This window comes from Pezoporus wallicus, unplaced genomic scaffold (genome assembly GCF_028554395.1).
Source record: "Pezoporus wallicus isolate ANWC-B61680 ecotype Strahan unplaced genomic scaffold, APGP_CSIRO_Pwel_v1 contig_747, whole genome shotgun sequence".
In the NCBI taxonomy this organism is placed as follows: Eukaryota; Metazoa; Chordata; class Aves; order Psittaciformes; family Psittacidae; genus Pezoporus; species Pezoporus wallicus.
This window is the reverse complement of record NW_026638457.1, coordinates 3225160-3249327: the sequence shown is the minus strand read 5'-3', so window position 1 is coordinate 3249327 and position 24168 is coordinate 3225160. Positions and strand designations below refer to the sequence as shown.

The 24168-nt window shown below is 36.9% G+C and overlaps 1 protein-coding gene and 1 long non-coding RNA gene across 4 annotated transcripts in view; one reads left to right on the top strand and one right to left on the bottom strand.

Annotated features, from left to right (window-relative positions):
- The window catches only part of ASCC3 (activating signal cointegrator 1 complex subunit 3), a 270855-nt gene that overhangs the window by 11503 nt on the left and 235184 nt on the right, over nucleotides 1–24168 (top strand). For all 3 annotated transcript variants that reach the window (XM_057410860.1, XM_057410859.1, XM_057410861.1), the window contains exons 3-4: nucleotides 649–799; nucleotides 3917–4500. In XM_057410860.1, coding sequence (XP_057266843.1) covers nucleotides 649–799; nucleotides 3917–4500 — 735 coding nt within the window. The remainder of the gene's footprint in view (nucleotides 1–648; nucleotides 800–3916; nucleotides 4501–24168) is intronic.
- Nucleotides 20524–22877, bottom strand: LOC130599978 (uncharacterized). Its single transcript, XR_008972342.1, has 3 exons — nucleotides 22763–22877; nucleotides 22153–22278; nucleotides 20524–20660 (listed from the first exon to the last, which is right to left on the bottom strand). It is a non-coding gene; the product is annotated as an uncharacterized LOC130599978 (long non-coding RNA).

Below are 24168 nucleotides of genomic sequence, written 5' to 3'. Positions count from 1 at the left end.
AAAGATTTTTTTATTTTCCAAAGTGTAATTGTAAAGCATTAGTGTGTAAATAAAAACTGTTTGCTTTCTTCATTTGCACTGCTATTTTGTAAGAGCAGGCAAGCAAAACTGGCAATGTGTGTATAGTTTCCTGTGCATTCCTTCATAGTGTCCTCGCTCAAAGTCAAATTGGCTGTAACTTTCTGATTTATGCTAGGTCCTTACAGTCATGATGTGCTTTATGGATAGAGTTGCTTGGCTGTGTTCGCTGGCTGGGCTGGTATTTTTGTAGTTCCAAGCTTATGCAGAGCTGAGGAGCCAAATGCTTGCCATTCAATATGAAGTTCACCTTGGACTCTTGTGGGGGAATGCTTAGAATAAATTTAGTGATACTGAATTAAGGTACTTCTTCCTCTCACATTCCCCATCTCCCCTCCCCCCCCCCCCCCAAAAAAAGGCAATATAGCAATAGATGTATTGTGGGAACCTGAAATGTAAAATGGATTTGGAATCTTGGGAGCTATAAATCTCTTGAAATTGCAAATATTTGGCTTTACAGAGAATTCTTCCTTGGAAAGAATAGGGTAGTGAGAGAGATGTTTCTATCTGCTGTTTAAAGGAACCCCTATATAGTAATTTGAAATAAATGGAAGTATCTTTCATTTTCAGACTAAAAGATCAAAGCTGCACGCACAGTTGCTGAAGTCTGATCTTACTTGGAAGAAGATAATAAAGTTTGTTGATGACAATTTGGGCAAAAAAGAGCACCAAACTGTAAATGGTGATTTAAAAGCTATATTACAAGCTGCACAACAAATAGGTACGTTTTCATTCTCTTGTATAACAATATACTGTTGGGTTTGGTTTTTTGCAGGGTTGTGTGGGGGTGGTTCAAGCTGCTTTCAAGTTGCATACTTTGCAGACTGGTACAATTCTAGTTCTGCCTTTATGCCAGGCTTGCCCTGAAATTTCTTTCAAACTCCAGTTAATCTGATACTTATGTGCACAATTTTGTCTTCTGATTTATTTTAAAGTATGACTGTGTTGTTACATGGATATTCTTGCTTTTTGATAGCATTGTTTTCTGGTGTGTGGTATGGTTTGTGATCAACCTTTAGTAAGCAAAAGCAACAGTGGCAGTACTCTTGAGAAAAGAACAGTTGGTGTTACCTGCTTTAATTCCACATGATTGTTATAATGAAAAATTGGACTGCTACATAGGCAGATAAAAATGTAAGATATACTTTCTGCTAGAAATGTTAGCTGCTGAGGAGAGAAATAAATAATAAATTTCACTCATCTGGAATTAAGCTTTTAAAACTGAAATACATTATGGTAAAGAAAGTGTGAAAACTTAGTTTTGATTGGAAACTTGGTTTTTGATCATCAGACTAAAACTAATTCAGCTTGCCCTGTTAGCAGAATTTAACATTTAAAAGCAAAATAAGTATTTGCCATTCTTAGCTGCAAATGCTATCTTTGAAAATAATTTGGCAGATTTGTTTTCTGTATTAATGACAGACACAAGTATCAGCTGTGTATTTTTTATTTTTTCTTTTAATTTTCACTTTTTGCCGAAGATGGCTGCAAAAAGGTTCTGTTTTCTTTTTTCATTCTGCACTTCACCTCCCCTTCTCTCCGCATCCTTCCCTTCCCTTTCTCTACCCCCAGGCTTGCTTTAATAGCACACCCAGTATGGTGGTTGGGTAGAGCAAATTATAAGACTTTAATAGTGGTAAATTTTTGTTTCACGGAGTGGAGAGGACAAAAGAAATGAAAGCAAATGTGCAATTATTTAGTTAGAACAAGTTAGAAAGAAGCTATCGGCTTTGAGATGTCCAGATAAAGATGTGGAATGTTACAGAGACACAAACCAGTACAGTTTACAGTGACCAAGGCCCAGACTGAACTGACAGTAATGTTCCAGCCATCATCAACAGAAACATATAGTAGGGAAAGGGAATTAGCTTGTATGCCTTTTTACTTGAATTTCAAGGAAATTAAATATCAGCCTAGGCATCAGATACTGTAGTACTGATTTATTTTACAGGGGAAATGTCACTTACAGAAATGGTCTGATTGGCTTAAAACAAAAAAGGAAGGAGTAGCTTGAAGTAGTGCATCTCCTGCCAAGTTGGGTGGCTTATTATATTTGGGGGGGGGGGGGGGGAAGTATTTTCTCAAGAGCTGATTCCATGAACTGGAGTCAACGACAATAGGTTTATTATGTGCTAATTCTGATTTAAGAGCCTTTTCTCAAATCCTTCAGTAGAATTGCTCTTTTAGTAGCGTGTACTTGTGTTTTGACATAAGTGACTTTAAATAATGATGCATGTTTGTATGTCAGGAATATAAGCATGAGGTTCATACAGCCAAACTTAGGTCTACGCATTTTTAGATGTTGGGCTTTTTTTTCTCTCTGTGATTCCTATATAGCTAATACTGAGAAGGAGGCTGAACTATCTTCTTCCTTTGAGATATGTTTACATATATACTGTATATGTGTGTATCTTTATGTCACTTATCTTCCATATGTAGGTATCTAATTATCCTGTAAAAAAAATACCACCTCCCATCCTCTCCAGGAAAAATTTCAGCTTTTCAAAGTGCACCATAGGGAAATTCAAGAGAAATACTGAATTTTTAGTCAACTCCATTTATATGTTATGTTTCTAATTACTCAGTCTTGTTCCATCTGCTTATGCTGGATTTCTTTTGCTCTAACCTAACGTAAATTGAATAAAGTCACAAGTAATAGTTTCAGAGTAATTAAGAATCTTCCCACTGATTTCAGGATGTTTTTTAACATGGAGAAAATAGGGGACATAATGGAGCAAATACACAGACCCATAACTGAATAGCAGAGGTTTACAGAGGCAGACAAAAGACTGAATTTTTTATTACTGAACAGAGAATAGCCACATTTAGTATGGCAGAAGTGTCATTTAGGAGGCTTAAAAAAAAGAATAGTATTGTTCCTTTTAAAATAAATAGTATTTTAAATAGTTCTTTTGAATTAGTTATACCAGGGGTTACTCAATGAGTGTTATCACTTAAATCTCATTGTTTTCTGCTGAAGTTCTGCCAGTTGATGTAACTAAGGAATTGACCACATAAAGACGTCTTGGCTATAGCGACTTGTAAATTTCCACAGTAAACTTTTAAGATGTTTTTAAAATTATGCAATCTTGTAAGAAATGCTAATTCTACTAAAATTGTTGGAGTGACAAAAAAACCCAAACAGTATTCTGGCTGGTTTTGTGTAGTTTATGTTTGATGACTTGTCAAATTTTGTTTAGTAGTGACATTTTGGTTTATCAAATGGTGGGTTTTCTTGAGCCCCTTTGGGAATATTTGTGTAAGAGGTGAATTCACAGGTTTTTTTTTGTTTTGTTTTTTTTTTATTATAATATGATACTTTGTAGATATGAATCTAAATGAATGCAATTATTTGCTTAAATTTCTTTGAGCAATTTTTGTAACTAATACACAATCTGTGGTAATTATACTGGGAATTAGTACAAGAAAGTAGTAATTCCTAGCTGAGTTCTGCATGTTTAGTCTGTTATGAATATTCAAACTAGGCAATGAATAAACAGTTGGGCAAAGTGAAAATTTTTTACCTTTAAAAAGCAAATAAATATATTGTTGTGAGTTTTAAGACCTCAGGCAAGTTTTTCCTTTAACTCAGAAAAATAAGAAAGCATTGGTAATCCTTAACATGAATTTCTAGTAAGTGGAAGGATAATGAAGACAGATGCTTTGTTATTATATATCTTTTATAATTCAGTACCTTGCAACAATTGTTACTTGTATGGTCTTCCTTTCATATCTCTGTTGATGAGACTTGCAGCAAGAAATTTGATACACTTATGGTCAATAAAAAGAATTAATTTGAATTGTATAAAGTTACATTTGGTTTTGGTTTTGTTAACAGTTGGAGCTGAAAATGGACAAGAAGCGATTGAAAGTGGAGCTGTTTTTCTATTTAAGACATTTCACAAGAAAGAATGTGTTGGCCACGATGAGACAAAGGCAATCAAGCAGATGTTTGGGCCATTTCCATCGTCATCTGCTACTGCAGCTTGTAATGCCACATGTCGGATTGCTTCTCACTTCACTGAAGAACAGCTTACAGCCCTCATACAGATGGCTGAAGAACAAAGTGATGAAAACAGAGTGGTCTTTGGTAAAAATATAGTGTTTTCATTTGACATGCATGATTTGGATCACTCTGAGGAGCTGCCTGTGAATGGCGAGGCCGACGCACAGAATACTATAAGCTTAGATTATAACAAATTTCTGAATAACCAGCTGAATCACTTGCAGAATTACTGTGGTGAGAAATCTGATCTCAAGTCTTTGGAAAAAGTGGATGATTCTTTCTTATGGAGTGAAGTTGGAAAGTATCTGAATGAATCTCAAGGGGGTACCCATGGAGGGCCAACAACAGAAGACCTCTGCTGTACTTTGTATGAGATGCTTGCTTCTACCAAAAGTGGCGATGAACTTCAAAATGAGGTACAGTAGCATATTAACCATACTGTGTGTATTTGATTGTTGCAGAAATATACAATTATTTCATGTTGTATTATGCCAGTGTACATTATCCGTGTGTCATCTGTGCTTTTTTCTTTTCTTTTCTACATGGCAGCATCTTAATTTGCCAGACAGAAGATTTGTGCAGCAAGAATTTTAAGTGAATAGTCTTCTTTTTCTCTGTAACAGACAGGCTATTACTATTTGCTCAGCTTCTCCATTCTTCCTTTTTAAGCAGTAACTGATTTAAGCTACCATATAAAAGTGTGAGAACTTGCAAAGCCAAACAGAAGTTAACTTTCTTAGGTAGGTTCCATCTCCAGTCTCAGAGCCTTCTTGCTGCTGAAATGAAAGCTGAGGGATTGTGCAGGTGATACTACTTTAAAACTTTGTTGTATCAGTTCTGTTTCTTTCGATAAGGGGGTGGGTTTATTACAGGAAGGGCAGAGAAAGCTTGAGGGAGAGAGAAGAGTTGAAGGATAAGCACAGTGGCAGAAAGGAGAAGGAGCATGATTGGCGGCTGGTGAAGAGGCTTTCAAAGCATGTGCAGGAGGGATAATGGGGTTAATGTAGGCAAGAGAAGATTGGTTTTGAGTGGGGTTGGGAAGGAATTCCTGCAGTTTCCTAATTGCTTCCTGTGTGCTTTTATGTTAATGTTTTTTTTCCTAACTTGCCCTGCTTTCTTTCCCTGAAAACATCCAGAAGTCAGATTTTCAAATTGACTTTTCAGACTAAATTTAGAAAATTTGCTATAAATATACAACTTATGGTAGGAATAGACAATCCTGTGAAAAACCGTGTAATGAAAATTTACTAGAATTTTTTATGTCGTAGTTGCAGGTTTTGCTCTTCTTAATAAAAATAGTAAGTGATAGAGAAGAAGACCTGAATATTTCATTTTAGGTTTAGATAACTAAGTATTGTTATCTGTTGCTACTGCCATACTCTTGTTTCGTTTGGTAGTCATTAGACTGCATTTTGGCTGTTCTTTTGAGCTATTATCTGCCATGATTTTTCAAATATGATGGACAGTCGCTTAGCAACTTTATTTACCAGCTCCTTCAGGACCCATGGATGGATTTTATCAGGTCCCATGGACTTGTGCACATTCAGGTTCTTAAGATGGTCTCGAGCCAGATGCTTTCCTACAGTGGGCCTAAGGTCTTCATTCTCACAGTCCCTGCATCTGCCTTCCAAGACTTGGGTGGTGTGGTCAGAGCATTTGCCAGTGAAGACTGAGGCAAAGAAGTCATTAAGAACCTCAGCCTTCTCCAAATCCAGGGTAGCCAGTTCTCCTGATAGCTTCTGGAGAGGGCTCACATTGTCCCTAGTCTTTTATTTGCAATGTACCTATAGAATCCCTTCCTGTTATCTTTCACATCCGTAGCCAAGTTTAATTCTAAGTGGGCCTTAGCTTTCCTAATCTGGTCCCTAGCTTCCCAGACAACATCCCTGTATTCTTCCCAGGCCGCCTGTCCTTGCTTCCACCTTTTATAAGCCCCTTTTTTCTCTCTAAGTTTCCTCAGCAGCTCCTTATCCATCCAAGGAGGTCTCCTGACCCTCCTGCTGCACTTCCTTCTAATTGGGACGCAATACTCCTGAGCTTGTGGCAGGTGATCCTTGAATATCAACCAACAGTCTTGGGCCCCCGTGCCCTCTAAGGCTATATCCCATGGAACCTTAATAAGCAGGTTCCTGAAGGGGCCAAAGTCTGCTCTAGGTACACAATATAGGTACACAATATAAAGGGATGCTGATCTAATTTCTACTGCATTAAAATGTATGTTAAAAAACAACACTTGCATGTATGTTTGCAGTTTCACATTTTGGGGTGGTTGTATGAAAATAGAAGACTGAAGAGGTCTTGGAGAAGGAGATTAGATAAGAGTATACATTTTTTAAAAAGTACCCTAATTTCCCATAGGGACCTGAAGTTTATTAATTGTACAGATATCAAGATTTTTTTTTTTTTCCTAGAGCAGCGAAAGACTTTTGAGATATAGTTACAACGTATGCAGGAATAATTACACACTTCTGCCTAATGCTTATAATGCCTAATGAATGCCTAAATTTAATTTGTAAAATGTTAAAGAAATGCTTGAAGCTTTTCACTTGAAACAAGAAGAAAAATCTTTAGTTTTATTTTGCAACTTTATGTTCATAATGGGTTGCTCTATCAATTGGCAGGAAATTTAAGCAATCAGTTTTTATTTAGATCACCAATAAAGACTGCTTTTCCTTTGTTTTTTTTGGAATACGGACTTTCTGGCAAAATTTCTATTTTCATGGCTCTGCAGGAGTTTTAATTTGATAATATGAAAAAATTGTTTACTCTGCCAGTTATCTGAAGATTATTAAGCAAGAGTAAATACTTTTCTTTGCTTTTAACTAGAGAAAAAAAAGGATTCTCTCCCTTGAGTGTCTGAAACCTGTATCTTGTTTTGGATTTTTTAGGAAATCTGAGTAATAAAAATATAAATTTTCTCCCTGTTCTCCTTATTTTGGCTCCCACGTTGCCTTTTCTTGGAACATTCTTATTAATTCATTGTTCATTATACAATGTGGAGGCCAAGGACAGGGTAAGACTAATTTGAACCTGATCACCCTTTGTTAAAAGCTGGCTGCCATTTGTATTGTGCTGTCTGTAGGAGTAGTCATGACTTGAAAATGTCTTCTGGGCTTTGGATTTTACCATCACTTAGGGATTATTATTATTTTTTTTATTACAGCAATTTTGCTAGTGGCATCATTAAGAACAGATGGTGCTTTTAAACCTGAAGATAACCCATTTTTAGAACTAGGTCATAGGTTTGCAGTACGAGATGGTATAACAAGCATGTGATTGATCATGCATACTGAAAATCTTACATTAACTGGGATGATGCATATGTTTCTATGCTTTATGAAATTCTATTTTGCTTTAGAACCCAAGAAAAACCCCTTATTGATACTAAAGGATAATCCTTTGTAAATAAAAATCCAGATCTGTAAAATACATTTTCATATTTTAAAACAGTGGCCACTTCTGTTTAGGAAAATACTACTGCCTGTTTAAACAAGAACAGAATACACTGGTGGTGAGGATGTTGGCGAGTGGACTTCTCTAAGATAATTTAATTTGATTCACAAGAAAAGTATATTAAGGTTCCAGATCACATTAAGAATTTAAGGGTTTTTAGGTGATTTGAGAGGTGACACCATCCAGGGGGGAGTTGTAGTGCATGTATAGGTACACATATGTATGCTATTCAGATTTTTATCTACTTAATGAACTGTATAATGAATCAAAATGAGTTTCTTTCTCCAGCACTGTATAGGTTATGTTTAAAGTGATTGGTGAGGTAGAAGAAATACTTTGTTTTCGCTATTTAAGAATATTCCACTCTTCCTTTGGGAGAATTTGTTTATCTGGAACATCACTGGTGACTCTTAATTAGAGGAATATTGATTCTCATGCTTGGAGTGATATGGGAATTATAATTTAATTGCAGAGTGTTTAGGACATGTGCTTTTCATTGGGAACATAACATCTACTAAAGCTAAATGACAGCTACTGGAACATGCTTTTCACTGTATGTTAGATTTTGTGATACATATGAAATGGTAATGTTGCAGTAACAAAACCATTATATAAAAACAGGAAGAAAAAGCTGATGACAAACTATAGAGTTTTGCCCAATAACCATCATGGGGTTTTTATTATTATTTTCATTAAAACTTAGCATGTAGTGCCTTCCTCAGTCCGAGTACTCGGTTTTTAAGTGAGGCTTTCAGATGAAGACTAGAGGCATCTTGAATGCATTTTAGCAACTTTGACATCTAACCCCTCCCAGAAGAAGTAGGAAAAAAGGTGCATTAATCCTTTATCATAACAAAACAGGCAGAAATTTTCTGTAGAGATAAAATAACTAAAAGAAAAAAAGGAAATGCAGTCAGAATTGTGTTAAGATCTTGTTTATCCTGCATATACAAAAATTCTGAAAAATTGTGCAATTTATAAATCTCAGACTAAGGAAAGAACTTTACCCAAATAAAATTAAGAAACATTAATGTAATTCAGGGTATTAGATTAAATAGTGCTTCCCAGAAAAAATCACGGTAAATGCTGAGTAGGCTATGATGTGAAACAGCAGCAGCGTTTAAAAAAAAAATTAACATTGTAAGTAGTAACTTGCGTATTATGTGAGCAGTACATGTTTACTTATCCTATAGGCCAATAAATGTATATAAAGATAATGCACAAGAAGTTTACTGCTTAGGCTTCTTTCATCTGCTTTATAGTTGTTATATCTCTAGCTCTCTGCATTAAAAAGTAATATGCATAAGTACTTGAACTATAGCATCCAGGGCTTCCATCAGTTAAATACATTCCAGCTGTATTGCAGGCTGTCATGGTGGGAAACAAACACTCCTTTTCGCTTCATTTCTAAGAATAATTAATTATTCATCATTCCTACCAAAAAAGTAAAATACGTCTTCTTCCTTGTTATCATAAGCACCTGAGAACATTCAGGTAATGAAAACTACAGTTGGAGACCAAAAGGTAGTAATGTGGAGTTTGAAGGTGCTGAATCCTTCCTTCAAGGGTCAGAAACATTCCTTTCAAACCAAAGCAGAGCTGAAATCAGAAAAGTACACATTGTGGAATATAGGCTTTATATGACGGAAAAAAAAAAAACAAACCCAAAAGAGGCCAGCAGTTGGGCAGCGCATCTTCCTGTATGTATTCTTTAATAGATGCATACAATAATATACTCACCATTAGAGCCAGAAGGTTACAGCTTTATGAAATTCAGTTTTCTTCATGGTTATTTCAGAATTAAAATTAATAAATTTATTTTGTTGTTTCATTAAGTAGGATTTTAAGTATGGTGTTGATGTGTCTCTGAATGCTTGATGTGTCAACAGGCTTTTAGACAGGCTTTCCCCCTGCCTCTCCCCCTTCCCAGGCTTTGCTCTGTGGAGCTCTGTTATCTCTCAGGCTTCTGCCTGTAACTTTTCTTCAGCTGCCTTTGTCACTGGTGGCAATATAATGTTGGGGTTTTTTTGGTGGTGGTGGTTTGGATTTGTGTTTGGTTTTTTGTTGTTTTTTTTTTCCCTGCTAGAGTTTATCTGCATTGTTTCTATTGTGTATCCTAATCCCACCACAAATGTCTGCCAATATGCTTTGTTGGTTGAACCTGCAAATGCTCTTGGAATCAGGAGCAAGGGGAATTTAACTAGTTTGTCAATTCAACAAACTGTCAGGAAGCTCCTGTATGTTTGCCACCAGCCTTGCTGCAAAAGAGTAACAGAAGAGTAAAAGAAAGTAAAATCTATTTAAACTTCCCCAGAATCTAGAAGGGACCTTTTTCTGTCTGTGATGCAATATCTTAAACTAAAGAAGACTCATTAACAAAAGAATGTGAGAAAGTTTGTCCCAGCTTCTCCCTGAAGACTGTTCCAGAGTCTTGTTGTAGGTTAAAATGAACCTTTGTTATCTGCTTTTTGGCTTTATTCAGGGCTCGTTTTGTGATCACTTTCCCTGTGCTGCAGTTGGCCTCTTTTTTCACCAATTTGAAAAATAAGCATCAAAGAACTGTGCTTGTAATTTTTGTCCAGACGATGCTATGCCTTTTAAACACAGTTCTTTTCATTTACCCTTCAGGGAGTCCTGCCATCTTTTAATTCTTCTCTTAATGGTTATTTTCATGAATTTAACAAGTCCTCATGTGGAAAATTGCAGTGTTTTAAATGAAGTCCAAATGTGAGACAACTGCTATTTATTCATGTTCTAGGTTAATGAAGTGTTAGACCAAGTGATGCATCATTTGTAAGCCCATGCTATGTTTATGCCATTTTCCAGTTACCTGCATATTTTCTTGATTATTTTTTTTCCAAAATAAATCCTTTTAACTCTTTGCCAATCATCTTTATACTTTTCTTATCCACACTGTTATTGTACTTGCAGATGTGTGCTCCCTAACCTACAGTTTCATCTGCCAGTTTTTGAAGATTTATGAAATACTGTCTTGCACTCAAGCTGCAAGAACAGTGAACTCTGAATTTTGTCCCTAGCTTCTGTGTGATATTTTATATCCATACTCTTTTCTCTTTAACCACCTTACATTATATGCATTTTTTTCCTTTAACCATAGAAAAAATTTAATTTCAAAATAGAAATGGATTATAGCAACAGGTCAGTGATTGAGACTGAATAATGAAGTCAGAGTTTCCCTTTCAAAATGGAAGTTTATGCTACAGTAAGGGACATATGTAGAGAAGTGAGCTGGTCCATGGAACTCAGAATAGAAAGCATGTCCTAGATACTTTCAAAGCAAAAGGCACTAAAATTATTCCCTGATGTAGGGATATGAGCCAATAGAATCATAGAAACCAGGTTGGCAAGAACTTCAAGGGTCGTCTGGTCTGACCTCTCATGGTAAAAGCATAGTGGTCAAGACAGCCCAGCACCCTCTCCTGCCAGATCTTAAAAGTGTTCAGAGTTGGGAATCCCCAACTTCCCTGGTGTCCTGGGTTCAGCAGTAGCAGTCATTTTTCTCCGTCTTAGTACCTGGTGCAGTGCTGTGTTTTTGACTTTCAGCCTTGGAAGAGCGCTGATAACACCGATGTTTTTAGTTGCTGCTCAGTAATGTTTACTCTGACCAAGGACTTTCTGAGTCTCATGCTCTGCCAGAGAGGAGGGGAAGCTGGGAGGAAGCAGAGACAGGACACCTGACCCAAACTAGCCAAAGGGGTATTCCATACCACATCATGTCATGCCCAGTATATAAACTGGGGGCAATTACCCAGAAGGGCTAGATCACTGCTCGGGTCGGGCTGAGTATCGTTCAGGAGGTGATGAGTGGTTGCATTCTCTTCCCTTGTTATTTCCCTTATCATTATTATTATTGGTGGTAGCAGTAGTGGTTTTGTGTTATACCTTAGTTACTGGACTGTTCTTATCTCAACCCGTGGGAGTTGCATTCTTTCGATTCTCCTCCCCATCCTTCTGGGAGCAGGGAAGAAGGGGGGGAGTGAGCTAATGGCTGCGTGGTTCTGGGTTGCCAACTGGGCTTAAACCACGACAGCATGTCATAATTAAAACACAATGAACAGATTTGGCAATAGAAGTAGCAGCCCCACACTGCAGCTTGCAAGTCACAGGGCATGTCATTCACAGTAAACCAGGACTGGTCAGTGTTGTTAATTCTGATCAGAATAGAAATTATAGAGCTTAGCAGTCAACAGATAAGAGTTTTTCCCTAGCCCTTTAGTTACAGTTGATTCCCAACCCCTTCTTGCTTCCAAAAGGTTTTTGTCATGTATCTCATGGACACTGTAGAAAGATGCATGTTATTTAGCCTCTGTGGTTTTGCTGTTTTTTAGAGGTTTTTTTGTTGTGGTTTTGGTGTTGTTTTTTTTCATATTGTCTGCCAAATTAATACCTGATATGCATATTAGTATTGGGTACTATATTACTCTATAAACTGAGTTTAAAAGGAGGAAAAATACTTGAAATTTTCCTGCATAACGATCACTGTTGCACTTGCAGGATTTTTTGAGGGGAAAATTCCATTCATTTTCACAGTGCTGCAAGAAAACCATCCCTTACTTTATCTGATGTCGTCTCCTTTTATTTGAGCAAAGTTTTCTTTCCTAAAATACACCCCTAGAGCTGAAAAAGTTGTAATTAAAATATGTTTCATTTTGCTTATAAAATGGAAAGGAAGTAGCACAGAGCAAAAGCTGTGCGAACTATCTGTGGTTATTACATAAATGTTAGGCTTTCTTTTATTGCTCTGCTTTGAGCAGTCAGGTGACCAAATAAAATCTGAAAGGTGTAGAGTGGTGTCCAGTACAGGCATACTGAAGTGAGTCCAGTGTGAAGGGTCCAGGAATGATAAAGGGACTGAAGTATCTGAGAGAATAAGAGGCTGAGAGCGCTGAGGTTGTTCAGCCTGGAGAAGGGAAGGCTCAGGGGATCTGATCTGAATAGGTCTGACAGTAAGGGAGGGAGTAAAGAAGGTGTAGCTAAACTGTTTTTGGTGATATCCAATGGCAGGACTGGAGGCCATGGTCATAAACTGAACCACAGGTTGTTCCATGTAAGCATAAAAATGTTTGTCGCAGTGAAGGTGGTGGGACACAGACAGTTTGCTCAAGAGGTGATGGAGTCTCTGAAACTTGATCATTTTGAGAGCTTCCTTCCAACTTTAACCTTCTGTTATTTCAGTGGAATAAATAGAATTGGAGAAAATTCTTCTCTTATATTTACTCCTAATTCTGTATTGTCTTCATTTTTTCTGATATATTTCTTGCATTAAAATCAAGTGTAAACTATCCCTTACCCTAATGTCTTCTTTCAAAGTTAAAAAACTTCTTGTTTTATAGCAAGTTCCTTATTAATAATATCTCATAATAGATAAGTGAAGTGTGCCTTTTAAGTACTTGTATTTTACCCTTATGTTTAACTTAATGAATTATGGTATACAGAAAATAAATAGTCCTTATGTTGCAAGTAATCTCAATTAGGTTTTAAAGTGACCTTGATTTTAGATGTATGAAATTGGTCTTTGTTCTGGGTTCAGCAGTAGCAGTCATTTTATTCTCTTTCTTAGTAGCGGGTGCAATGCTGTGTTTTCTGACTTCCAGCCTGGGAACAGCGCTGATAACGCGGATTTTTTTAGTTACTACTCAAATGTTTAGTCTGTCCAAGGACTTTGTGAGTCTCATGCTCTGCCAGGGAGGAGAGGAAGCCAGCAGGAAGCAGAGACAGGACACCTGACCAAAACTAGCCAAAGAGGTATTCCATACCACAGCATGTCATGCCCAGGATGTAACTGGGAGTTACCCAGAAAGGCTGGTTCACTGCTCGGTCGGGCTGGGTTTCGACAGGTGGTATTTTATTCTCTTCCCTTGTTATTTCCCTTATCATCATTATTATTATTGGTGGTAGCAGTAGTGGTTTTGTGTTATACCTTAGATATACCAGGAGCTGAGGGGGGAGAAAAGCCTTGGCGGGGTAGACTGTGTGACTGCATGGTTCGGATTTACGGCCTGGGCTTAAACCACGACAGTCCTTTTTTGTGCCCAACGTAGGGCTCTAAGGGTTGAGAGAAGGACATATCTGGCTGGAGTGTGTCTAATCGTATTTGTGATATGCATTCATTGTTTTGGATTAACAGTCACTTGTCACAATGCTGATTTATTGGGTCTCAAAGTTGTTTCTCTTGATCTCACAGTTTCAGCATATCATACCTTACTTACAGCCAGTATTTGCTGTGTTAGTGTTTATCAGGCTGGGGGCTTGGGCTAAGGTTCTTGTCTCATTGTACTTTATGGTAATGACTTGTAATACAATAGAATCATTGATCATGAAACTGATCTGGCTTATGTTCCCAGTGTGGTCACCACCTTTATACTTTGGGAGGTATATAATAGAAGTGCTTAGCAATTACACATCTTTTTTCTCCTTCTCAGGTGGTCAACCTGTGAAGGAGACAGTCTAAAAAAGGAATTAAGTATCTAAAAATAATGGACATTTCTTGTTTAGAGAAGTCATTAATTTCTCTAAATCATTTATGTAAAAGTGTACTAAACAGGAATCTGTAATGATCATTATTCTTTTAAGAGAAAATACATACAGTCTTAATTTACATAACCACATTTCTGATATCATTTAAAAGCTTAATGTTAGTTATGTGAACATTTGATTATTTTATTTTATGTGTAAGCTAAGACAAATGTAACGTTGTGAAATGACATTGAAATTCAATTCAGTAAGAAAAAGCGTATTTCAGAGCTCATAATGCAAATTAGCTATAAAACGATTTTTAAATTCCTAAAGGCTGCGCACACTCCTTCAGGTGAATGAATTGAAGAGCATATACAGCATTACGCAGTGTCATATTATTTAGAATAAGACAAAGCATGTGTAGATTTTGATTCCTACTAGTGAGTTACTGTGCTGTCAGTCACACACACTGCAAACTCTTCTCTGTATTTACTTCTTTCTTGTTGCTTTCAAGAGTAGTCAGAAATTCAGTGTTTCATAAATAAAATTATATGTTCTAACTATTTGTATCCAAAAATTTGATGACCTGAGAAACACTTATCTTACATTTCTAAACCTGAATTCAGTTTAACAGTTCTCAGGTCTGTACTTAAAATGGTTGCCTGAGCAGTCTGCATATGTAATTTACATTAAGAGTTCTGAACTCATTCAACTTCACATTATAATACTGACTGTGAAGAGTGCTTCAGCACTTCATTTTTTGCAGACTTGTATGGTGCTCAGGTGCTAGTTTTGAGCTCATTCTGCTAAAATACTTTGCAGGCTCCAGGAGAGATGCTTCAGAGAAAAAGGCTGCATTATCTGTGCACAGTGCAATTCTCTCTGGCTCAGTATTTGAGTGATACTTCTGCTTGGCTCAGAGGGCAAGTGGAGCGTATTTGCATATGCTGTGTAGCCATTCCCCTAGTTACAAGCTATTCCTCTCCATCAGAAAAGTGCAGTGCAAAGGTATGAAAGCAGATGCGTACTTTCCTTAAGCAAAATACGCTGAGAAGCATCGGCTTTTTGCTGCTTTGTAGAATGCTGGATATTGGACTTTGCAAATGCTTAGCTCTTTCAAATATCAAACATGAATTTTCTGCTATTTGTAAACTCGGTTTTGTCATTAGCTCGGCACATCAGTCTAACTGCATGTGCTTCATTGGTCCCAGAAGGTTCTCTGTTGCCTGTCAAAAACAAAGCTTGGCTTTTCTGTATAAGGTGCTGCTCTTCTTTTAGGCCTAGGACTCACAGCTGCAGCTTCTCTGACTTGTCTGAAGCAAAACATAAGGTGCTCTGAGAGCCCCAGTACAAGGCTACTGTTTTCCCTGCATGATTTTGATCAGACTCTTATTAGGTGGAAAAAGACAACGTTGATGTCAAAATGCAATCTGGCAGAACCCAAGGCCAGTAGAAGTAGGTTTAGTATACAATCGTTAGAAAATGTAGCGGGAAACACTTATTGAAATGCAATAAATAGAATAATGTACTGAGTCATAAGTGAACTGTACAGCTTTTTAGTGCATGAGAACATGAATTTGGCCAGAAACTGAAGTCAGTGGTGAAATGGCTGATGTGATTGTCCAAACTGAGAGAAATAGGACAATTGAATATATTTTGAAATAATTATTCAACATTTATAAGTACAACGACAAAACCTCTGGGATAAAATACTAGCATCACTAAAATCAGTTGGAGGTTTGTCCATGTTTTCACAAGGGTTTTGTTTGTATTACTTGTCTTAGTCTGTGCTTATTTTATGGAGCCAGTTTCTGAACTGTGTATGTGTATAGCTGATATTTTACATGCACAGACAGCAAAATAGCACCCTTACAAAATAGGATTTCTCTAACATGTGGCTTGGGAAATTTTTGCCACTTAGAAGAGCTTCAGTGTTGTGGTGCCATTGCATTTTTATGAGACTTTCCAGCAGAGGAGCTAGATATCTAGTTACACACTCACTAGTTAACTACTTGTAGTTTAAGCCCAGCCAGTAATTCAGAACCACACAGCCGTTCACTCATGCACCCCGCTCTGGGTGGGATGGGGAGGAGAGTTGAAAGAATGTAAACCCCATGGGTTGAGATAAGGATAGTCCAATAACTAGAGTGTAATATTAAACTACTGCTACCACTAATAATAATAACAATAACAGTAAGGGAAATAGCAAGGAGAGAGAATATAAAACTAAAAGGGGAAGGGAAAAAAAGCCAATAAACACAAGTGATGCACAATGCAACTGCTCACCACCCACCGACCTATACCCAGCCTGACCCGAGCAGTGATTTGGGCCTTCTGGGTAACTTCCCTCAGTTTTTATACTGGACATGAGGGGCATTATACCCTCATACATTATATCCTCACTCGAGGGCACAAGAGAGACTAAAAATTCCTTGATCAGGGTAAGCGCTACTTAGCACATGGCTGTTTTAGTTGTTGCTGTCAGCATTGTTCTCAGACTAAAGCCAAAAGACATCACTGCACCAGCTACTAGGAAGGAGAAAAAATAACTGTTACAACTGAAACCAGGACGCTACTGTTTGCTGAATGCTCTGAACAACTGATACAAGCAGATGTAGTAATAACTATGTAAAACAATTTAACAAAAATTGAATGCTCATGTGCACAGAGGGCAGTCATGCTGCAAGTTTTTCATTTGAAATGGAAAATAGATTACATTATGTGGTTATTTTTTTCATAAAAACTGTGACTAAACAGCTTGGTTTAGAGCATGAGCCATTTTTTATGAGCTTTTGTATTACTTTAGCTATTTACCATAAAAGACAAATACGTAGTGAAACAGATTCCAAAAATGCTTTAATACAGAGAAAGTCTTGGGTATTTGATGTCAAAACTGGGTGTCTTGGGGGCATGCTTCAGTCATGTTACAGGATTGCTCCAGGCCTCTAAACTGAGCATGTTAATGCCATGCTGGAGCTAGGCATGGACCAAGCAGAAAAGTAACAAGAGAATTCTGTGCTTCAGCATCTTGTATTACTAAATATCAGATATAGTATAAATATAGTATACTCTATGGATAGTTATGCATTACTATATTGTATTACTTGGCAATGTTTAGTGAAGCCCTAAATTTGAGGAGGCTATGTAAGAGATTAATAAAAAAATCATGGTATTTCCTTTTGTTAGGTAGAAGGCATTATTAAACCTTTCCTTAATTATTTTAAGTTCATTCAAGAACAGAACAAAACTGTGGAAGTTAGCTGAGTGTAGGAATTTGCAAGTGGACTTTTAGAGTAAAGTGTTTAATGGTTCTTTTTACTCAAAGTAATTAAATGTTAAATATATTGACGTGCTGCTTAAGTTGGCATTCTTTAAAAAATGCAGATGTTGAAAACATGAAAGTATTCACCCAGGTATGTTTAAATAAGAAAGATTTTTACACCAGATACTTAAATAAAAAAACACAAAAAAACCCACAACCAGAAAATTTTATTTTGACTGACCATATTTCAAAGACATCAACATCTGTATATCCCATTGTAAAGACCTTTAAGACCTTCATTGTAAGCCCTGCCAGACACTTTCAGTGTTACAGCTACATTTCGTAGTTGATCTGAAGTGGAGAATGTGTTAATATAGGCTGCCTACTGATAAGCAGTTTCAGAAGATGACTTCATCATTACTATATATAGGAGGTGCTAAAAAATAATTGGAAAAGGGTTCACAGCAGGTCCATCATATAGAAGGCAGCATGTGAAATAAAGCATGGAAAACTGAAGAAATGAAATATGAAAAAAATAATTGCCATTCTGGCTTGATGTGAAGAAGTAGCAGTAGTACACACATATTTAGTGTGGGAGTAATGCATCAGCGGACTGTGGCTTGCAGGAAAAGGCACTCAGAGAGAGGGAGGGGATAGCAATAGACTGGCAGCATAAACCAAACATTTTGTAAATATTGGCTGGTTTTCTTAGTGAGGAAAAACCTCACAATTTTTGGTTAACTTTCAGATTCTAAGCAAGTTTGTTTCCAGTGCTAGTGGAGCTGTTGCAGTAACTGAGCGATTTTTGCTGTTAAAAGAAATGTTCATTGTCTACTTCTTGTGAAACATTCTTCAGGATGCTGTAAGTTGCCTAATTGCTCCATTAGGACATGGAAATTCAGTTATCTGTAAAGGCTTTAAGCAAATGCTGAGATTCGTGAGTCGATTATTATTTCAATAAATATTATATATCCATTTTATTCAAGGCATAGCTAGACTACCAGTGCTCTTTAGTAATGGGTATTGTCACAGGTTGTATTAGTATGTCCCTGTACCTGTTACTTTTTACTATTGGTACTAGTTTTTCATTATTGCTAAACCACTCTTCATTTGATTTTATTTCACATTCTGAAGTAGTAGTTAAAATGTTACCTAAAAATTGTATAAGGTGCTTCTAAAGTTATAAATGGCTTAGTTTTGGTTACAAAAAAAAAAGGGAAGTACCGATCGGACTGCCAGAAATGTTCAACTTCTGGAAAACTCTTCAACCAGCCCTACTAGTGATTGTTACTAATCTGCTAGTGATCATGAAGTTAGCTGTAGGTTTAGGTAACCTATCTGTGATCCTTGTCTGAATGTTTGCAAATGGTTATGAAACCCAAGCTTCAGTACCATAGTTAAGAGGTTTATTAGAAAACATGGAAGAGCAGTATCTACTAGTTTTTCCAAATATCTGGGACAAAATAAAGAAGACGAAGTGCTCATAGCCAGAGGATTTTTTTTTTTTTAAGTTCTCATTCCTCTTACTTTACATTTCTTCTTTATTTGCTTAGGCACCCCTTGAAGTCACTCTATAATTTGATCTCCACATCCTTCTGAATGCACTATGGCTCCTTTTTTGTCTGTGGGTAATTTAGAAGATTTTTGCCAGGGAACTTCCCTGAATTTCTGTTGCCACTCTATTACTTTCATGTAACTGTTTACTAAAAGTTAATTTGTTAGGCTTATCTCATTTAATAAGTCACACACAAGTTTACTTTAGGAAGTTAGTTGCATAGTAGAAAATAAAGAAAATTAGAGCTTAGAAATTATTTCTTGGTTAAAATCAAAGATGTGGGGTAGCTCTTCTTGCGAGGCTTCTTTCAGAGAAGAGTTCAAAAACCTACTGTTTAACATCCCTTTTTACTTAAAACCAACTATTTAAAATGTTTAATGCTATGTATATGCAACAGCACATGAAAGCTTTGGATATGATACTATTTTGATTTAACTTAATCTGCATTTTTCTTAATGTGTCATGAAATTATAGTGTTAGCTTTTAGTTTTGTGTCTGTATGTACCCTTGCATCACAGATATTTTCATGTGAAAGCAGCTTGTCTCATAAAACATGTTTGGTTTTAAGTGTCAAAGTGCCTTTTACTTTTGTTCAGAACCAGGACTTTCTAGCCCTAGAAATTAACATATCACAAAACTTATTGCCCATTACCTAGCTCATAAAAGCAGTACACATTTTGGCAAAGTACAGTCATATGTGGATCATCCCTGTGGTGTTTTATCTTTATCTTATCATCAAAGATTCTAGCTTGGCATGAGACTGGGTTTTCAAGCTCATAGTCTTCTCTTTGTAATTTTATTAAAATTACTAAGAATTTTATATTCAGACAATACAAAGCTTGGGTCTCATTATTCTTGACCGTGAAGCTTATCTGCTACCCTTTCGTATAGAGAAAATAATCCAGTTATTTTTGATACAATTTTCTCTTTTTTAGTTGTGGCTTTTTTTAAAATCAGAAGTATACAGCTTTGTTGATGTCCGAGGACTGTTGAAACCCCACAGACGATAGGAAACTTTGTCTTTTTGTGAAAACAGAGCCATGCTGTTTCCCTTCATAAAAAAAACAAGTTGAATGGCATTTGAATCCTGTTTTTTGAGGACAAAACTTAAGAAATTATGAAAGACCCACAGCAAGAGCCAAGAGATGCTAGGCTTCATCCTGGTGCTAAGAGGTGGTTATTCTCCTTCCTGTCAGCAACTTTTCCTGTCAACTCCTTTACTTCAGTTTTGTACTGAGAGAAAGCTTGTTGCATCTTTGAGGTGGTATGAGGCTTGATCTATTCATGATAACTTTTGAATCAGCTTCAATATATCATTAAACTTAATGAGCTCTTTTCCTAGAGCAAGCCAGTCTGTAGCTGATAGAACTTTTGCCTTTTTATTTTCTTTGAGGTTGAGAATTCTTTCTTTGATGCTAAGTTCTTTTCACATCTACATGGAGACATAAGGAATTACAAGTTCTGTGAGAAATGCAGTCAGATGGCACCTTGAAAGATTATGGCTCACTTATTAATTAGACACAAAATCACTTTCCTCCAAATCATTTTATGGAAGGTGGGAAAGGGGAAAATGCCATCAAAAAAAAAAAAAAATCCCAGACCCACAGCTGGTTGAGCCGTACAAGTCCTGTGGCCTTGGCATTGTGTGGGTTTTGTGACCGCTGGTTTGTGCTGGTGCTTTACTGATGGGCTCCTGGTGTGTGCTAATGCTGCTGTGCTCGTGCTTCAGCTGCTGAGAGTTTAAGAGCAGGAGGCACAGAGAGCAGTCGTTCTGATCAGTTTCCTCTACTGGCCCTGAACACTTCTGTCTCTGTCAAATCTGGAAGTTACTGAAGAGGACTAAAAATGGTTTGTTAGTTCACACACTGGTAAATGCACGAAGAGATTTGGTAGGCCTTGTTTCCTTGGAAAGCTAGTTAATCTGCCCTCTGCTGAAGCTTCTTTTCTTTTCTGTGCCCCCTAAAATAATACAAAAGGCTACTTTTTTTTCTTCAGGCAAAAACTTGCCATGTTGTCTTCTCACCCGGTTGGTTGTATGGCAACCCAGGGTGTTGGAGGGCACAGCCTGGGGCTTGTCAGCATGAGCAGAAGCATGATGCCTTTTGACCTGTTTCCCTGGGGAAGCCGGTTGGTCCTGGCAGCCTTTCATCAAGGATATTAAAATTCTGGCTTTAATATCCTAGTTGGGTTAAAACTTGCTTTCAGTCTTAGAGTCCCTTGCTGCTGTTCATCATTCACCTCTATTAAGCAGCATGAACTAATTCCTTGGCTCGCTGGTGTTTTCTTTTATGCTGTTAGTACACAATGTGATAGTGGGAGTGTTGGACTAGAGGTGAATAGCTCCATGATTAGCCAAGTCCTCCTCCTGAAATGGTAGGTTTAGGAATTGCTGTCCTTTAAGAAAACCTGCAGGTTTCCCCTTTTGCAGGAAAGAATTCTGTGCCAACCACCACTATTTTATAAGGATCTTAAATCCTCAGCCCTAAAAGAAAAATTGTTTTATTCTGATACAGAAACCAATTCTGTAAATGTATGTTTTCTGCTGGGTAAAGTCAGAATTTCTTACCCTTGTATTCACAGGTAAGAAAAGTGGCAAGTACAGCAATTAGCTAATTCTAGGTTTTTTGTTTTTTTTTTTTTTTGCTTCAAAATTCATCAACAGCTGATCCCAGAATACTTCTGAAAATAAATACTAGTTTAATAAATCATGTAACAGCAAGTTTGTCTATGTTGAAATTAGTCTTCAGGGCTTCCTTTTTATGAGGCAAGTCAGCAGTCTGCTGTTTGACGTTATTTCGAATAGCTGAAGTCCTTAGGCTAAATAAGCCGCTAGAAGTTGCCTTGTAGCTGTATGTTGGAAATTTTCAAAATTAGTGTATCTGTGTAAGTTTCTAATTAGTTGGTGTTAAAACATTGATGATGGTGGTGATTATGCAGTCTACTTAATTTCATTTAAATGTTTAAGAGAATTTACTGAGGTGTTTTTTGGGTTTGTGCTTGTCTCTTTGTCAAGTGTGGTAGGCAGTTTTAGTATGGATTTGCATAAGGAGCTGGAAAAAACTTTCCAGCAAATATTTTAGATATGTACTGTGACAGATGATGTTATTTTTTTCTTAATAAAGGAAGACTACCAAAAAGATATTTTTAGTCAAAACTGGCAGGAAATTAAATAGGTAAGGCAACTGGTTTAGGGCCACTAAGCAATATTTACATATGCTTTCAATCTGATGGTCTGGTTTTTGAGTCTTGTTATAAGACCTGTAGCTGATCAGTTTCAATATTTTAACTTTAAATTTCATTTTAATTTCAAAGAAGTCTTACCTGGTACCTGTAGGCTGAGTCTTCTAAGAAATTAGGTTTTGATTTTTAATACTAATTTTAGAATTTTTCTTGCTGGGATTCATAAATTTCTACTAATGTGCAGTTGAAGTAAAATTGCATAGGGATCTGTGGATACAGAAATGCATAAAAATAGAAGGTAATGCCAGTGTTTCCAGGACAGAAGGTGATAAAAAGAATAATTGGCTGTGTCTTTACTTGTGCCTTGTACTTGTACTCCTTGTACTTGTACTTGAACTAAAAATATGTCTCATGCTGAAGACCAGATTTCCAGCATTTCTTGTTGCACTACAAATGTAATAAAAAGAAAAGCAACCAAAAGTTGAATGTTGAGTAACAATTTGTCATGAATGCATTATCCTCATGCAAATATCTTTCCCGAAGACAATGTTATATGAAAACTTTTCCATCAACTTTTGCACTCAGCCTTTTTCTATCTTCTAAGTAAAATTATGACTTTTTTGTTGGAATTGTAGAATTTTGCTGCTTTTCTTTAATCTGCCTGTTTCTAACTTTGTACTTAGTTGTTATTCCGATTGCTGACTGAAAGTAAAATCCAAAAATTAAAAGCTTACTGATTTTGCAGACAGACCTTTAAAACCTCTCTGGTGATAAGTAGTAATTCTCATTCATCCTCATGGAGCTGGCATTTGATTCCGCTGAAGGCTGCTTGTTCCTTGTCCCGATAGAATGCTTGCCTGTGGGCATGTTGTTCTGCCGTGTCTGATCCCAGTGACCAATGAGATTGCAATATGAGAATCGTCCAGCCCCTGTACCAAGGAGTAATGATCAACAATGCATTCTCCATGCACATAGTTTATTAGCAACTCACCTACAAAGTGCTTATAATGCCTGGCCACTTTTCTGTTATGAGGCAAATGCAGTTACGCTGAGCTCGCTAAGGCTCTGCACAAGTGTCCTAGGTGGAAATGGTTCCTAGGACTGAAATATTGTTTCTGTATAAGTGGACTTTATGTGATGGGCTGTGTATTCAGAAATGCCAGGCTTGAAAAAAGAAATGCAGATGTGAGAGCTGAATGACTTTCTCATGCACTATTATCTTTTTTTAATAACAATGGTAAGAACTCATGCTTCGTCTGGCTTGTCTTAACTAACCTGTAAGAAACGTGAAAATGCAGAACATCTAAGATTTATTTTAAATCAAGCGTTCTTCTATAATCTGTGGATGTTAGAAGTGGTGATATTCCATTATTTTTCAGCACAGTAGTAATTGGCAATCGTTGTATGCAAAAACCTCCTCTGTTTTCAATCTCTTTTTCAGGTTTTGAGTATGAATCTTTTAAGCAACAGCTAATATGAATTTTTCTGTCTGTTACTCTTTGAGTACTCTATCCAGACAGCTTTTGCAGTAAGCCTGTAGCCAAAGAAAAATGTCATATTTTCCTTATAATTTTTGAAATTAATCATTTTAGTTAGTTAAGAGCTACTAGAACAGAAGAAACTTGAGATCTTGAGATCATGCTAGGGAAATGATTCTTCCAGGGCTGATTGAAAACTGCCTTGTAAAGCAGTATCATCTGCAAACAAGCCAGTAAGTGCAGGCATAGCAATTAGTTATGTAGATGGTACTCTGTAAGCTAGACCAGCTGTTAGGCTATAAATGTAAAGGAATGCAGAGGACAGCCACTGGTTGGCTGAACTTGGTTTTCTGTTTCATGTACTGCTGCAGAGCACTACTTAATTTGAAGACTCAAGCAAGTTACAAGGACTGTTCCTAGGCTATTTTTGTTTGCATTTGAAAACCAGAAGATTTTCTGAGGTTTATAGGATCTCTTCCCGCTTCATAGAAGATGCAGAAATCAAGAAAATGCCCTTGAGATGACAGATAGCTTATGATGTCAAAGTGATGCTCTCTGTTCTGTGTGTCATGTTGGAGGTCACACTAAGTACCTCTAAGGCTCCTTCTAAATTGTACCTTATAGAAATGCAAAAGTGCATATTAGCTATTTAACATTCAGAGTAAAATCTTGTTTCAGT